The following is a 17,736-nucleotide window of genomic DNA, read 5'->3' as shown; positions in this document are numbered from 1 at the left end:
GGGAATCAACATCCTAGCTCACCTCTAGCCCACTTGAGGTACCCAGGGTGGGCCACAGTGCACCTGTTGAGAGGAGAAAAAAATGTCCAAATCTGACAAATCTGACCTATACATATGGGGCACATATGGGGAGTTCCTTCTCTCCTGCTGTTATTGCAGGTGCTGCCCCATGGTACAGCTGAAAACAGGCACTCCTTGGGACGCAGAGGTGCCCATGCCTGCCAGGAGCAGCCCTCTGATCCAGCAGTGTTTCCTCTGGGTGTGGGGAGGGTAGGATAAGGCTCTCTCCCTGGCGTTACAGTTGGCCATAGTGGCCCCTTACCCTGTTGGCCTGGGATCCCAGGCCACAGCTGTTTATATGCGTGGCTCTTGTGTGTGTGTGTGGGGGTGTGGGTGGGTGGGTGGGGGGGTGATGTATCCTAGACTTGTACAAGTACACACACATGCAGTCATGTGCACAGCCATTTTCCCGAAGATAACATCCATCCTGCCGAGAGAACTGAATTGAAGAGAGCTGGGGGGCATTAGCTACCTGCTGTGCCCTGTGCCAGCTCTCTCACACAACCAGACTTCTGTGTGGTGTGCACCCTCCAAGGCCTCTTCTGTCGTCTTTCTTACTCTGTCCCCTCCTTGGGTCTGTCAGAGATATTCCATGGATTTTTCAATAAGGTAGAACCTCAGAAAAAAACTAAAAATAAACCCAAACCAAAAGGCCCTTCCTTTCCCGGAGGCTGCTTCTCAGACCACGGTATTAAAAAAAAAAAAAAAAAAGGCAAACCTCTCTCGCTCAGCTAGGTGGCTCCTTGCACCCTTTCTCAGAACACTGTTTGCCTCACTTTTTATTGCTAAAAGAGTCCTCTCAAATGGTTCTGAACAAAGGAAGTCTGTTTTGATGTCTCTTTGCTGTAAGTAGAGGAATTTGCAGCTTGTAAATGGCTGCAGTTTTGCTAAAATAGCGACTAAAACATGCAGTTATGTCTCTCTTGGCACTCACCCACCCACCCGTCACCCACACCCACCACCCACCATAAGTTGGCTTGGGAAATGTTTGCTGAATAAAAGGACAGTCTCTGGGTGTTCCCGGGTCCCAGCCTCTGCCTGGCTGAAGTGCCTCTCCTTCCTCTCCAGGTCCATATTCAAGCCTTTCATCTTCGTTGATGACGTAAAACTTGTCCCCAAAACACAGTCTCCCTGTTTTGGGGATGACGACCCTGCCAAAAAGGAGCCTCGGTTCCAGGAGAAACCAGACCGCCGGCATGAGCTGTACAAAGCCCACGAGTGGGCACGTGCCATCATCGAAAGTGACCAGGTGAGCTTGCATGAGGGCCACAGAGGCAGAGGCGGAGGCGGAGGCGGAGGCGGGCAGGCGAGGTCAGCGAGGAAGGAGGCAGGGAAGCAGATGTCAAGCTAGACCCTACCCCCACCCATCCAGTGTGACCAGGCTCCTCCCAGAGGCCAGGTTCCTGGGGCCTTTCCTAGAAGGCTGGTGTCCATTTTCCTGCCCAGGCTCTTGAAACCAAATAAGACAAAGCTTCTCCTTCTCATGTTATTTTGGAACTCAGCAGGCTGAGTATCTTTCTTACATTTACTGTTTACGTAGGAATAATAGGAATATGCAGTACGGTAGGGATAACTGTTATATATTGTGTAAAATTCTTTATTTACTTTTGGGGGTAAAAAGTTGTTATTTGCTGGCAACATTTTATTAAAGATACAATCATATGTTGTTTCAAAAAAGTTCTGGAGTTGGCTGGTGGTGCTGGTTGCACAACATTGTGAATGAGCTTAATGCACTGAACTATACATTTTAAAGTTTTTAAATGGTAAATCTTATGTTATAATACGTATGTTTTACCATAGTACAAACATAGTTTTAGAAAATATTCTCATATTCCTAGGGTTTTTTTTGTTTTTTTTTTTTGTATTTTTAGTAGAGACGGGGTTTCACCCTGTTGGCCAGGCTGGTCTTGAACTCCTGAGCTCAAGCAATCCACCTGCTTCTGCCTCCCAAAGTGCTGGGATTACAAGCATGAGCCACCGCGCCCAGACTCATATTCCTAGTTTTAAAAAAGAAGTCGTAATCCTTCAGAGTGCAGCTCTCCCCAATCCCACACCTTTGGTTAATAAAGTGATAAGTCATCAGTTCAAACAAGAAAACCACCCAAAGCACGTTCCACAGCACCCAGTGTGTCCACAGCAGCCACCCCGATGGACTTTATATAAAATTCAAGCCTGTATTTTGCTGAAGAGAGGAAGAAGGAACGTGCTTGTTAGACACTCATCAGTTTTCCCCAACTATTTATGTAACAACTTTTAATAGGTCCAAACTGGCCTGAAGGGCCCAAAAGGGGGACCTTTTGTGTAAATTGGTGCTGTGGACTGTGTGAGCCTCTTGCATTTGACATGGTGGACTATAGAAAAAGGATATCAAGAGAAAAATCCAAGCAATAAATCCAGATGAATTCAGAAAGCATCTCTGAGAAGGGCTGTCTCACTTTTCTGAGAGCTTGCCCTTCTCTTCCATAGAAGTGACCATTTGCCATGTAAAGGTTGCACAGTTATTTTACATCTCTCCTCCCTGCCAGCCTAAAAAGGCTGCCAGATAATCGGAAGCATGCATGCTGCCACTGCATTCAACTGTGTTTTCTCCAGGGCTGTCCACATTAGTTCCTGATAGTGCTTATGTTCTTGGTGGATGACCGTAAGCCCCAAGTAGATGAAAACTGTCGCTGTGTGGTGTATGGTGTTGTGGATATTTGGTTCATTAGGATGAAGAGGTAGAAAGGGCTGTGTGTTAAGATGAGACTGCTGAGGCTGGTGGGTTTTGAAATTTACAAATGACTCTCAGGTAGAGTCACATGACGCTGCATGAAGCAGTCGTGGGCGGGTGGTGAGAGCAGCTTCTCAGTTCTGGGACTCATGGGGCAAATGAAAGCTTTCACTGTCGTCTGCTATAAATGAGTGAGTCCCATGGAAGAAGTGAACTCACCATCTCAGAAAAAGTGTGAACAGGGGAGAGACATGGCACCTGTTTATTCATTGATCCATTTTTTTTTTTTTTCATTCAATGAACATTTTTTGAGAGTGCCCTCCCAGTCACTGGAGGGTAGAAATGAGCCCGGTTCCCATCCAAGGGGCCACAGCTGCAGAGGCAAGCCAGCACAAGGTGGGAGACAGCGCCCATGGCAGGGGGAACGGTGTGGCACTGTGCGGGGAAGAGGAAAGGCTTTTCAAGGAAGCTGAAGATGGGTGCATGTTGACCAAGCGCTGAGAAAGGGGACGGCCCTCCAGAGGGCAGGGCCACCTGTGCAGGGGCGAGAGAGCAGCAGAGGCTGGAGGGCTGCAGTGAATTCAGTCCAGCTGAGGAGTGGGGAGATGCAGGGGAAGTGGTCTCGGATGTCAGAAGGGCCTTCCCTCAGTGGCACTCTGGGGTCTGGGCTTTGTCCTGAAGGCAGCAGAAAGCTGTGCAGGTGTTCTAAGCCGGGCAGTGACATAATCATACTGGCATTCTAGAACAATCCCTGCGGCAGTCGTGTGTGAAACAGAGTGTGGGGAGGACAGGACCTTGAGCAGGAAGCCAGCTGGCCCCCTAGAGGGTTTCAGTGTCCGCTGCAATGTCCCCTGCTATTTTGCTGACACCTAAAGCAGTCGTGTCTTTCCTCAGGAGCAAGGTCGCAAGCTGAGGAGCACCATGCTGGAGCTGGAGAAGCAAGGCCTGGAAGCCATGGAAGAAATCCTGACCAGCTCCGAGCCACTGGACCCTGCGGAAGTGGGGGACCTTTTCTATGACTGTGTTGACACGGAGATTAAGTTCTTTAAGTGAAGTAAGCGTTCCCTTTCCACTTCTTATTTAAGACTTCCCACCTTACTAAATTACCAGCAAAACAAACCACTCTCCTGTTTGAGTAAAATGAGAAAGTTAATATGTGGCCTCCTTTTCTGAAGCCAGATCAAACTGTTACCTTGTGTTCCACCTTGAATCTCACAGCGTCCCCTTCTGCAATGTAGGTCTCCTTCCTGTGCAGTGTAACATGTATCCCGTTGCCTGTTGTTCGGTTGTGTGACTAATTGTGGATTTTAAGCTGCTATTATTGTATTTCAGTGGCATTGGACACATTAGCCTTTTACAAGAGGACTAGAGTTCATCAAGCCTTGAAAGGCAGGCTTCACAGTGCCGAGTTGGCGGGAAAAGCAAATCCTTTTGAAGTCTTAGTCTTTCCCTCAGTAGCGGTTTCTTTCAGGTTAACAAGAGGCATTTGTGCACACACACAGGGCTCTTGTCTGTGTTGTCAAGGGGACCCTCCCTGGCCTCCCGTGAGTGCATGCCTGTAGTGCACAGTGTCTCTACAGGTGTCTTCTGGGGGACAGAACCAATCGGAAGGAAGAAAGGGACCCCTCTCCAGTCCTGGCTCCTTCCTACATCCTGGGCTCCTGAAGAAGCTGTCTTCCCATTTTCCATGCACTGTGCTTATGTGTGGTGGACTGCAGAGCTGCTTCCACTTACAGGAGAGCTGATAATTTGTTAGCTGGAACCTATTCACTTCCGAGATTCAGACATAGCCATGCTGGTGGCCTTCTGAATCACTGCATGGATGTCCCAGGAGGCAGCTCACCCCACACAGCAGCACAGCCATCACAGGATTCCTTGTGTAGAAATGATTCCCAGTCTAGTTACCAACAGCTAGTCTAGGAGTAATTGAATGGCCCTATGGCACAGTTCCACCCACAGAGCGGTGAATCTCTCAGCCAACGAGGGAAAGAAAAGGAAGAACTCTTGACTATTTAGATTCTAGTTAAATATCTGGAATCCTAGCAGTCACTACATTATCTCAGCAGAGAGACTTTAATTAAACTGATTTGTTTCCAATGTCGGGTTCACTTAAAGGATTTGACTTACCACCAGAGCATAGAAAAGCATGCAAGGAAGACCAGATGGGCTTAGCATTGGGAAGACAGAGGGCAAGGAGGCGATAGATGGATATAGAAGCATTTCTCTGCAGGATACCAGTTCAGGCCCACCCTTCCTGCCAAGGCCATTACATCCCACAAACCCAAATACAAAGCAGCTGACTTTCCTGGATCTTCCCCCCACTCCTCACACCTCACATGTCCCAGGAGCTGCCTTCATTCAGGCGGGTAGCTGCACTGGGCATGGGGTGGTGGTGGGAGCTTACCGCCACCTATTCAAACTCTCAGCCACTCCTGAAATGGGCAGAGATGATGAACAGAAGTGTATGTAAATACAGCAGCTAGTGGGAGAGCACCAGTTGGGCCTAATCCTGCCTCATCATTCTTGGCAGGAATCTGCAAATGGAAACATTGTGAGTATCAGCAATCTGGGAAGTGACAGGGTTAATAACTCCTTCCCAGAAGCTGTATCATGAGATTTTGAGGGGACCCAGCCCCATTACATGGATGTGAACAGTGAGGATCAGAGGTTTTATCAGAAGACATTCTTTTTTTCTACCAACTCTCCAGAGCATGAGTATAGGAGTGCCATGAGCTTTTTGCTCAGCAGTTTTGTAAACTCTGTATATAAAATCATTAACCACACATTGTGGGCGATGGGAAGACGATTTCAGCTGACAGAGTTAATGGCAACCAATAATGGTGGCCTGTAGCTGCTAAGAGCTTCACGCAGGTTTGGCCTGGGCTTTCATTGTTGGTGAATTTAGAGTGTCCTTTTAGGTGGGGCGGCTATTCTAAAAGTGTCTTTCTATCACTGTTAAGGGGGGGGATAGTGAGGTTCGACGATGACGTAGGTAACTCTTCCCTCCCAAGTCCATGTTCCAAGTGGCTATGTAAAGCAAGATGATGCAGAAAGCTGCTCTAAAATTTCACTGAGTGATTTCACCTTCGCCTACTATGAAATGTCTCATCAGACCTGACATGTCTGAGATAACCAAGGTGATTCAGGATTTGATCAAAAGACATCTAGTAAGAATTAATTACACAGAAGCCTCCTTTCATTTCTATGGGCCAAACAAAGGCCATGGATAACCCTACCCGCTTTATGTCATTACCCATTGGGAAACACAATGGCTACTTCTGTTAGGGGACATTGACCTTGGTCAAGCATCTTAAAGAAGGCAACCGTAATTGAGAGCTGTCTTGGCTAATACTCTACACCACAATTGTGATGTCCTAGTCCTACCACTAGAGGGCATGGCACAGCCTGGCAAAAGTTAAAAGGGGCGTGGCAGCTCCCATCAGGTCTGGAGGTGGTCTATAAGCACAGTGGACAGTTGTGCATTGGGATGGGTGGAGAAAGACGAGAAGAGAGCAGAGAATCTGCTGATGTGGCCGCGCTTACTTTCAGTGACTTTATGTACTTATATTAACAGCTGGAAATAGGTTGTTGGGTTTTGAGCAGGCTGTTATAGTGAGGAATGTTCATTTTTAAATGTTCCTAACAGATTTTGCTTTGGAAAAATGCTTGTTACATGAATAATTTGTGGACCAGGGATTGCTTTTCTGAAGGCAGTATAGGGAACATGAATATTCAAGATGAAATACAAAAATTATGTTTAAGGGTCATAGTGTATAAGTAGCTTCCTAGGAAACCCTTTGTGTATCTTTTCAGACTGGGGTGGGGGCTGAGCATGCTTGTGCAGAAAGAAGCCATAGCCAGAAAGGACAGAATCTCTCCCCAACTCCCTTGCCCCATAACCAAACATAAGCTAGCTAGTCTTGTCTAATAGATGGGATTTACTATAGGTGAAGATAGCCCTCATATTCAAGGACAGAAGCTCTGGCAGGAGTAAATTAGCAAAGCAGAAATAGTACCCTTTCATTCTTGGAGGTGCTTTGAAATTTTTGGTAGAATAAAGATATAATCGAAATTATGGAGTTTCCTTAGTGCTCAATAATATAAGACCTGGTGTTATTAGAACGAGTCTTTCTTATAAACTAACAGAGCAGGTATATGCCTGTTAGATCTTAGCTGTGGGGTTCCTTTACTATTGGGTGAATCATTAGGTATAAAAAATAATCATCAACCAGGCAAATTACTTTGCTTCCTAGCTGATGTCATCCCACATTGGTACAGGTGTTATTCAGTACTGGGTGGTTCAGCAGGGAAGCCGGGTGGGACCAGTGTGTCTGTCATGAAACCACTAACTGCATTCCTGACTGAAGAGCCATCTGTCATTTATTGGGGAAGGTCTTCAGTTGAGCTCTCAGCCTTAGGAAGGAAGCACGTGGAGGAGGGACGGAGGAGGGACGGAGGAGGTTCCCCTGCTGGGCATGCTTCGTGGAGGGTCAGGAGCAGCAGGTCATGTGCACATGCCGTTGCAGCACAAGCTTATGCTTCCCGTAGCCGTGGCTTTTCATTCTGCACAGTCCCAGGTCCCAGCTCCCCTCTTATGGTTTCTGTCATAATGTGCTTTATCTGACTGACTCCAAATATCCCGAAATGTCACCTGCAGATTTCTCGTGGGAACCAATATGTACATGTTTGCAATTATGCTGTGAGAGTTTAAATGTGTTAGATGGAAAATGCTGTTGGCAGGGAATAATAATAAAAAAAAAAGAAAATCATTCTGTTTCCTGCGGTGAGAACTGGCCATGTAGTCTTAACGGTCTTTTGTACAAATATCTACAAAGCAGATAATATCCCTATCCAGTGCTTGCCCTTGGAATTGTCTCTAAATGCATCAAGCATACAATAAAAAAACCTGAAATTAACATCCAGTGGAGTGGCCTCTTCTGTTTTGTGTCTCGTGAATAAACGTGGGCCTCAGTCGCAATATAGAAAATGTATGAGAATGGATATATTTTTCTGGCTGGAATCTTTAGAAAACAGTCAGTTCAGCAGTTTCTTGGATCATGTAATGTTCTGTGGATAAATTCAGTCTTTAAATATAAAACCACAACGAAATATCACCTCACACCCGTCAGGATAGCTACTATTGAAAACAAAAACAACAACAACAACAACAACAACAAAAACCACAACCAGAAAATAACAAATGTGGGTGAGGATGTGGAGAAATTGGAACCCTTATGTACTGTTGGTGGGAATGTAAAACAGTGCATCCATTGTGGGAAACAGTATGGAGTTGCTCAAAAAATGAAAAATAGAACTGCTGTATAATCGGGCAATCCCACTTCTGGGTTATACACAAAAGAATTGAAAGTGGGGTCTGGAAGAGAGGTTGCACACCCATGTTCATAGTAGCACTATTCACAATGCTAAAATCTGGAAGCAACTCAAATATCCACAGATGGAAGAATGGAGAAACAAAATGTGTTCTATCCATACAATGGAATATTATTCATCCTTAAAAAGTGGAAGCAGATTCTGACATGCTACATGGATGAACCTTAAGGATGTTATGCTCTGTGAAATCAACCAGTCATGAATATTATATGGTTTCATTTCTATGAGGTACCTAGAGCAGTCAAAATCATACAGACGGAAATTAGAAGGGTGGTTGCTAGGGGCTGGAGGTGGGGGAGAAATTGGGAGTTACTGTTTAATGAGTATAGAGTTTCAGAAAGTTTCGCAAGATAAGTTATGGAGAGAGATGGTGGTGACGGTTGTACAACAATATGAATGTACGCAACACGAATGAATTAAGCACTAAACATGGTAAGGATGGTAGACTTTATGTGTATTTTACCATAGTTATTAGAATGGAAGTCTAGATCATCAGAGTGGCTGGTACTCTGTGCCAGACATCTTGATTCCAAGGCATCAGCAATGCCACAACAGGAGAGGATGCCACTTAGGGAAAAAGCCAGCTCTCTTCACTCCTGTGACCCAGAAATGCCAGCTTGCTTTCCATGACTCTCCACTGTGACAGGTAAAACGCAACTGAATGTCTTGCTCATGAAGATAGGACTTAGTCACCTGCAATGAATGACCTATTTCAAGGTCAGGGTAGATGACTGCTCTGTTTACATGATAAGGAGCTGCTAATTCTGAAATTGTATTCCCAGCTCTCTTTTCATAAACATTGTACCCTCCTGCAAAGCTCTGGGTGACAAAGCCTGTATTCTTTTGCCGGGGCTGCCGTCACAAAGTACCACAAACTGGGCAGCATAACCAGGAGAAATTTCCTGGTTCACAGTTCTGGAGCCCAGACGTCCCAGGAATAAGACATCTGCAGGGTTGGTTCCTTCTGAGGGCTGTGAGAAAGAATGTGTTTCATGTCTCTTGCCCACCTTCTGGTGGCTTGCTGGCAATCTTCAGCACTTTGGGACCCATAGAAGCAGCATCCTGATTATCTCTGCCTTCATCTTCATGTGGCGTTCTCCCTGTGTCTATGTCTGTGTCCAATTTCTTCATTTTATAAGGACACCAGTCATATCGCATCAGGGGCCCACCCTAATCCAGTATGACCTCATCTTAACTAACGATATCTGCAATGGGCCTATTTCTAAATAAGGTCACATTCTGAGGTACTGGGGGTTAGGACTTCAACCTATGGATTTTTGTGGGGACACAATTCGACCCATAACAGAATGGGTGGATGGAGGATGCTGAAGCCTCCCGGGGCACCGTCTGAGAATTTGGAACTTGCTTCTGGAGTCCACGGCCCTTCCCATTAACTTGCTCCCTCTCTAGGAACACGTCTCTCACACTTAACTCCATAAAAGGTGCTGACACTTCTAGCTACTTCACCACGGCCACACTCAATGTGACCTTTGAAGTTCATCATCCACTTTGTAGATTATCTTCGGCCCTTACTTTTTCTTCCCCATTCAGACTGGCCCTTTTGGCCATGAAAGAGCTAATCTGTACCTCCACCAATAAGAGAGCAATAAAATGGCCCCTTAACTAATTCTGATGCAAAGTGTGTAGTAACCAGCTTTGAAATTAGTTTCTAGATGAGATTTATTTCAGGAACATCTATGAATTTTAATGACTGCTCTCTCATTGTTATCCAGCAGCAGAGTTAGTGAAGTGTGGTCTGAGCAGCTCAGCAAATACTGAATGAAGTGCCTGGGATGCAGCCAGCAGAGCCCTGTTTGTGCCCAAGCATGGAATCAGCAAACTGGCTGCTCCCTGGGGTGCAGGGTGTGCATCACTGGCTCCGTTGTGATCCAAGGGTTGAGGGCTTGCCCATGTGTATTACATCATTGAATCTTCACCAATATACACTCGGGTACATTATATGTCCCCTTTTGACAAATGAGGAAGCTGAGGCACAGATTGTAAGAGGCAACTTGTAAGAGGCAAAATGGAGATTCAGATCCTGGTTTGCCTTCTAAGCACTAGCTCTGAGATAGCTTGCCTAGCAGATAAATCTCACCTCCCCTGAACCCTGTTCCCAAAGGTCCACCTTAAAACACTTCAGGGGTATTCAAGATGATTCTGTTCCTACAGGAGGCTTTTTTGAGGGGTTTGCTAAGTTGGGAGTGGGGACTAAGTGCACGTAGAGGGAAGGTTGTTCTATTTCAACACAATTTAGCAGAATTTATAAGCAATACACTGCCCATTCTGTGTTAATCAAACTGAATATAGTGTTATCTACTTTTTAAAAAATGCACCTGAGAAATTTTTTTTTCTTGTTTTTTCCAAATACCAATTAGGCTAATTAGCTCAAGAAAGAAAGGCCCTGTTTCTAACACAGTATGTTACAGCAAGCACTGTATCCATGTAAATATCTATTTTTTTTCTATCATTCTTAGAACTTCAACTTCTCCTGATCCTTAAAAATGTTTGGTTTAGATTGATACTGGTGACCACTGATGGCTTTTAACAAGGAAACGACTGGAAGCATTTCCACTTACTAAAGTTTATTAAGTACAAAGAAATGAATCTGCGGAAAGAGACATCAATAAATATAAAATACACGTGAAACATTGGAGGAGTCACAGACTGCAGTGTCAGTGAGAATATGTGACAATGGCGGGGACTGTGTGACTCAGATGTCTCTAAGTCTGAGTTTACAGTCAAGGGGTTAAACCTTTACAGCGCCCAAGGGACTCAGTGCACCAGCATGAGCTCGAAGGGTTGTGAATTCAGTGACAGGTCTCAAGGGGAGATGGGATGCCACATTCCTGAGATTTCTCCCTAATTGCCCTTTTTGTTTTCTGCTCCTTCCTCCCCTCTGTCCTTTTTTTTTTTTGAGTTAGGGTCTCGCTCTGTTGCCCAGGCTAGAGTGCAGTGGCGCCATCTCAGCTCACTGCAACCTCCACCTCCAGGGTTCAAGCAATTCTTGTGCCTGAACCTCCCAAATTGCTGGGATTACAGGTGTGAGCCACCACGCCTGGCTAATTTTTTGTATTTGAGTAGACAGGGTTTCACCATGTTGGCCAGGCTGGTCTTGAACTCCTAACCTCAAGTAATCCACCCACCTCAGCCTCCCATGCTGGGATTACATGCATGAGCCACTGCTCCTGGCCCGCTCTGTCCTTAAATAGTGTTATTTTAATTTCCATCCCAGCCATAGGAGACACGAATGTCTAAACACCTCATTAGGGCAGGCAGTCTACTCTGAAGGTGGAATTGCCTTTGTCTAGGGTCTTCTTAATCAGGATCATTAAAACTTTTATAATTATTTTACACAACTGTGAGGGCAGTGGAGTGGACACTGTTATAATAATAAATTCTGGCTTTTTGGAAATCTTCCAGAACCAATAAAACAAATTAGTTATGCCCAGAGCTGATGACCTGCAAAAACTTCTACTTATTTAGCTGTTACAGTTTGGGCTTGATTCATTCCCCTGGAGAAGGGAATTTGACCCTGGCTCACTTGCTTCCATCTGGAATGAGAAAGCACAGCACTGCTGCAGGACACCACCTGAGTCTTTACTCCAGACAACAGTGAGGCAGATGCAGTCATGTTTGCCCACACCCTCCTGACCGGCTGCCTTTCTGGATGGCTTGGTCTGGACACGATATACTTCAGGGGTGAATGTGTGCGTGGGTTGTTGCAAAGCAAATTTCTTTTTCGCTGGTTTCCCTCCCCTCCCTGCCTGATTTCCTTTAAAGGGCAGCTATTTTGAGCACAGCCCAGGGATCAGTCTGTTTCCTTCTATTTTTTCTCCTTCCTCTGTCACAGTCTTCCCCGACCAAAGATGGGGAACATCAGGGGTCAGGCAGCAAGAAAAACACACTTCCATTCCCTACAGGATCAAGAAGAGGGAGTGAAGAGCAGGACCAGCCCGGCCTGACCTTTTCCATATTCAGAGTGGCTGAGCTTGCACACATCTCCCCACAGACAGGTGCCCACCACAAGGGAATGAATGTGGAGTTGTCAGGCAAGGTTCTCCTTTAGCTCAGAAGGGAGCTAGGTTTTGCCTGACGGGTGGCTCCAAGGATCCTAAGATGGGGGCAGTGAGGCACTAGGTATTTGTGGCAGGTATTTCACACGATGTTTCGTTCTACACTTTTTCATGTCATATTTTCCATGGAAGTCCACACTCGAAGCAAGGGCAGAAGGGGAGACCTCTGAGATACAATTGGTAGTTTAGCATAATGATGAGTTGTGTATGTTTTTAATCTGTAGGGAAGAAATACCAAAATCTCATAAAGCTGGCTACTGGGATGGGACTGGGAACTTGGAGGGAACAGGAGGAAAGTGACAGAGACTTGGGCACTAGGGACACTGTAAACAGTAGGAGCATTGGCTACTTGGAGGATTATTCAGTTACAAAAGGGGCCCTGTGGTTGGCATCGGAGGGCCAAGCCCACTCTTGCCTTTACTTTGTGATATATTACATTAGGCAGCAAAAAAAAAAAATTCCCTGTACTGCAAAATGGAAGCGAGACATGGCATCTCGTTCCCCGGAGGCTGCGCGGCACTGTCTGGGTGTGGGGGACACACTACTTCCTCTGAGCTGCATCATTGATAAGGCATTATTTGGTTTGATTTTGCAGTTAGTGTGATGAGAATATGAAATTATGCCAATAAGAAGCCGTTGTGGATATTTATAACTTTGGGGCTACCTGCAAACTAAGGACTCTCTACAAACGGTTCAGAATCTAGGAAGGGCCAGCCTGCAAGCATATTCACAGTCATGGAGTGGGCACTAGGTGGAGGGACAGGGCTCTATCTGTGCTGACAGACAAATGCCAAGATGCAATGTAAAAAATGGAAAAATGAGGGGTGTTTTAAAAAATATTACTGAAATAAAAGTCAATTAAAATACTGCTTTAAAGCCCGTGCAAATCACGTATTTACAATAAATAAATTCTCAATTCCAAGCCTGTATGCCAACTGAATTACAGCTTGAGCATGGGGTGGGTGGGGTCTGACATGTTGTTCTGCAACCTGGAACCCCAGGACCTTCGCTTCATCTGTCTTCTCACCGAAGAGTCTTTAGAGATAACTGTGGAAACATAACAGAACATTACCAGGTGGAGTTAGAAGACTCTTGCACATGAAAGCCTTCCTCCTCCACCCCCCCAAACAGGCTGGGCCCCGAAGCTTCTCATTCATGCAACGCTGTCAAGTTTGGGGAGATGCCTATGCAAAGAGCTGATTTTTACCCAAGGGGCTGTGGGTGGAAACCAGATGAAATGGGATATGTAGTTGATGGTATGTGAGGACCTAATACTGTCTTATAAACATTTATAGAACCAATCATCAGCAATTCACTTGACAGGAAGCTCAGAGAAATAAAAAAAATGTGCTGGAGACCCCAAGTTAAGGCAGTGGAAAAGCAAGAAACAGATTTAGGCATTCAGACTTCCAGCCCAGGGCTCCCACCCCATGCACTGACCACTCTAGCCATAAAAAAGAGCAGTCCCTGGGGTATTGTTTGCAATGTCTAGAACCCAGTGATTTCTCTGATTGTTTTGTGTCTCACTGCAGTGAGAATGAATTAAGATGGTATCCAGTGAGATACAAAGATCTTCTTGACTGTGGAATGCCCAAAGGAGACTACAGTCCACTTTGACTAGACTTGCAGGCGGAGATCAAAACCACCAGACTCAGGTGATCTGGGTGCATGCCTGCCGTGAGGCTGGGGACCAGATCCTGCACAGTGTGTGACACGTTGGTAGTGAGGAGGATTCTTGTCCCTGGAGATTCTAACATGCCAGGAAAAGCAGTGAGGCATTATGGAAGAAGCACTGAACAAGAGGTCAGAAGGTCTGGGCATTGTGACATGGGCAAGTTCTTCAAATTCTAGAATGTTTTCTCTTTTATAAAAATGGCATTAAAGGTATCTCTCCAGCTTCCATCACAGGGTTATTAAAAGGATTAGATGATGTAACATATGCAAGCTAACTGAAAAATGTAAAGAGCCATACGAATATGAAGGAACATGATTATGATTATTACTATATTTTCCTGGTCACGGGAATAATATAATCATTGCAGAAAACTTGGAAATTGCATAAATGCCAAAAGAAGAAAGTACAAATCAGCCATAGTCTTCTAGAGTGAATGCCTATTAACATTTTTTCTCCATTTTTATTGTGGTAAAATATAAATAACATAAAATTTACACCAGTAACCTTTTTTTTTCTTTTCTTTTTATTTTTTTGAGACGGAGTTTCACTCTTGTTGCCCAGGCTGGAGTGCAATGGCGTGATCTCAGCTCACCGCAACCTCTGTCCACGGGTTCAAGCACTTCTCTTGCCTCAGCCTCCCGTGTAGCTGGGATTACAGATATGCGCCACCATGCCCGGCTAATTCTGTATTTTTAGTAGAGATGGGGTTTCTCCATGTTGGTCAGGCTGGTCTCGAACTCCCAACCTCAGGTGATCCGACTGCCTTGGCCTCCCAAAGTGCTGGGATTACAGGCATGAGCCACCGCGCCCAGCTGACTAGTAATCATTTTTAAGTGTATAGTTTAGGGGTATTAAATACATTCATAATGTTTTGCAACCAATCATCAGTACCCACTTTTGTTTAACTCTTTTCATCTTGTAAAACTGAGACTCTGTACCCATTAAACAATACCTCTCAATTTTCTTTTTCCCTCTAATCTCTGGCAAGCACCAGTCTACTTGCTGTCTCTACTACCGTAAGTACTTAGGTAAATGGAAGCATATATGGTGTCTGTCTTTTGTGAGTGGCTTATTTCACTTAGAATAATGTTCTCAAAGTTCATCCATGTTGAAGCATATTTTAGAACTTCCTACTTTTTAAGCTGGATAATATTCCACTGTACATGCGTGTATCACATTTCGTTTATCCATTCATCTATCTATGATACTTGAGTTGCTTCTACATTTTATTTTTCCAAGTTCAGGTCAGACAGGTAATGTGCCAAGGTTGTAACAAGGTTCAGAGAGTGGCACATCTCACACATGCACATGAATACTCAATCATCACGCTCATGAACTACAAAAGGATCAAGTTGCTTCTACATTTTAGCTATTGTAAATAATGCTGCTACGAACATGGGTGTACAAATATCTCTTCCAGGCTCTGCTTTAGATTCTTTTGGGTATATACCCAGAAGTGGAAGTGCCAGATCATATGGTAATTCTGTTTTTTTATATTTTGAGGAACTGCCATACTGTTTTCCACAGCAGCTGTACCATTTCACATTCTCACCAACAGTGCATAAGGGTTCCATTTTCTCCACATCTTTGCCACCACTTGTTATTTTGTTTTGTTTTGATAGCAGCCATCTTGATGTGTATGAGGTGGTATCTCATTGTAATTTTGATTTGTATTTCTCTAATGATTAGTGATGCTGAGCAACTTTTCCTATGCTCATTGGCCATTTGTTTATCTTCTTTAGAGAAACGTCTATTCAAGTCCATTGCTCATTTCTAAATTAGGTTGTTTTCTTGTTGAGTTTTATAAGTTCTCTATATATTATGGATATTAATCTCTTATCAGATACACGATATGAAAATACCTCCTCCCATTCTGTGGGTTGCCTTTTCTTTTTTATATTGTCTTTGATATGCAAATTTTAAAGATTTTCATGAAATCCAGTTTGCTTATTTTTTCTTCTGTTGCCTATGCCTTTAGTGTCATATCCAAGAAATCATTGCCAAACCCAGTGTCATGAAGGTTTTGCCCTGTGTTTTCTCCTAAGAGTTTTACAGTTTCGGGTCCTACATTTAGGTCTTCGATTCATTTTGAGTTAATTTTTGTACATGATATTAGAAGGGGTCCAACTTCATTCTTCTATGTGGGGATATCCAGTGTTCCTAGCATCATTTGTTGAAAATACTACCCTTTCCCTATTGAATGGTCTTGGCACCCTTGTTAAAATCATTTGACCATATATGCAAGGGTTTATTTCTTTGTATTCTATTTATTTATTGCTTTTTATTCTATCCCATTGGTCTATATGTCTGTCTTTATACCAGTACCACACTGTTTTGATTATTATAGTTTTGAAATAGGAAGTGTGAGTCCCCTAGATTTATTCTTCTTTTTCAAGATTGTTGTGGCTATCTCAAGGAGTTCCTTGAGATTCCATATGAATTTTAGGATTCTTCTTTTAGGATTCTGGGTTTTTCTATTTCTGAAGAAAATGTCATTGAGATTTTGGTAGGGTTTACACTGAATCTGTAGATTGCTTTGGGTAGTACTGACATCTTAACAATACTGTCTTCTAACCCACGAACATGGGATGTGTTTGCATTTATTTATGTCTTATTTAATTTATTTCAGCCATGTTTTATAGTTTTCATTATCCAAGTCTTTCACCTGCTTGGTTAACTGCTAAGTATTTCATTCTTTTCTATGCTATCATAAATGGAATTGTTTCTGTAATTTTCGTTACAGATTGCTCATTGTTAGTGTGTAGAAATACAACCGTATTTTTGTGTGTTGACTTTGTATCCTGCCACTTTGCTGAATTATTTCTAACAGCTTTTTTTTTGGTGGAATCTTTAGGATTTTCTACATATAACAACATATCATCTGCAAACAGAGATAATTTTACTTCTTGCTTTCCAATTTGGATGCCTTTTATTTCTTTTTCTTGCCCAACTGCTCTGGATAGACTTCCAGTACTATGTTGAATAGAAGCGATGAAAGCAGGCATCCTTGCCTTGTTCTGATCTTAAAGCAAAAGCTTTCAGTCTTTCACCATTGGGCATGTTCACTGTAGATTTTTCATATATGGCTTTTATTATGTTAAGGGAGTTTCCTTCTATTCCTAGTTTATTGAGAATTTTTTTTTTATCATGAAAAGGTGTTCAATTTTGTCAAATGCTTTTTCTGCATCAATTGAGATGATCATGTGTTTTTTTCCCTTCATCCTATTAATGCAATATATTGCATTAACTGATTTTTATATATTGAATAATCTTTGCCATGCAGGAATAAATCCTACTTGGTCATGGTATATAATCCTTTTAATATACTACTGGATTTGATTTGCTAGTATTTTGTTGAGAATTTCTGCATCAGTGTTTATAAGGGATATTGGTCTACAGTTTTCTTGTGTCTTTGTCTGGCTTTGGTATCAGGATAATGCTGGCCTCATAGAATAGATAAAAAGTGTTTCCTCCTCTTCAATTTTTTGGAAAGCTTTTAGAGGGATTGGGTTAGTTCTTTGAACGTTTGGCAGAATTCACCAGTGAAGCCATGAAGCCCAGAGCTCTTCTTTTTTGGGAGATATTTGATTAATGGTTAAATGTCCTTACTAGTTATAAGTCTATTCAGATTTTCTATTTTTTTTTTGTGGGTACATAGTAGGTGTATATATTTATGGGGTACATGAGATGTTTTGATACAGGTATACAATGAGTGATCATCACATCAAGGAAAATCAGGTATCCATCCCCTCAAGCATTTATCTTTGGGTTACAGACAATCCAGTTATACTCTTTGAGTTATTTTAAACTGCACAGTTAAATTA

General features: G+C 43.5%; 2 protein-coding genes and 1 non-coding gene across 11 annotated transcripts in view; 1 reads left to right on the top strand and 2 right to left on the bottom strand.

Annotated features, from left to right (window-relative positions):
- The window catches only part of SCRN1 (secernin 1), a 69,019-nt gene extending 61,333 nt beyond the window's left edge, over nucleotides 1-7,686 (top strand). For all 5 annotated transcript variants that reach the window (XM_055347264.1, XM_019031049.4, XM_063708439.1 and 2 more), the window contains 2 exons: nucleotides 1,129-1,309; nucleotides 3,665-7,686. In XM_055347264.1, coding sequence (XP_055203239.1) covers nucleotides 1,129-1,309; nucleotides 3,665-3,823 — 340 coding nt within the window. In that variant the 3' untranslated portion in view covers nucleotides 3,824-7,686. The remainder of the gene's footprint in view (nucleotides 1-1,128; nucleotides 1,310-3,664) is intronic.
- Nucleotides 7,687-10,729: 3,043 nt separating this feature from the next.
- WIPF3 (WAS/WASL interacting protein family member 3) overlaps nucleotides 10,730-17,736 on the bottom strand; it is a 106,010-nt gene continuing 99,003 nt past the window's right edge. For all 5 annotated transcript variants that reach the window (XM_055347260.2, XM_055347259.2, XM_055347261.2 and 2 more), the window contains exon 9: nucleotides 10,730-13,284. In XM_055347260.2, coding sequence (XP_055203235.1) covers nucleotides 13,261-13,284 — 24 coding nt within the window. In that variant the 3' untranslated portion in view covers nucleotides 10,730-13,260. The remainder of the gene's footprint in view (nucleotides 13,285-17,736) is intronic.
- On the bottom strand, nucleotides 15,156-15,260 carry LOC115935495 (small nucleolar RNA U13). Its single transcript, XR_004071117.1, has one exon. It is a non-coding gene; the product is annotated as a small nucleolar RNA U13 (small nucleolar RNA).

Source organism: Gorilla gorilla, chromosome 6, assembly GCF_029281585.2.
Source record: "Gorilla gorilla gorilla isolate KB3781 chromosome 6, NHGRI_mGorGor1-v2.1_pri, whole genome shotgun sequence".
NCBI lineage: Eukaryota > Metazoa > Chordata > Mammalia > Primates > Hominidae > Gorilla > Gorilla gorilla.
This window is presented reverse-complemented; position numbering and strand designations above follow the sequence as displayed.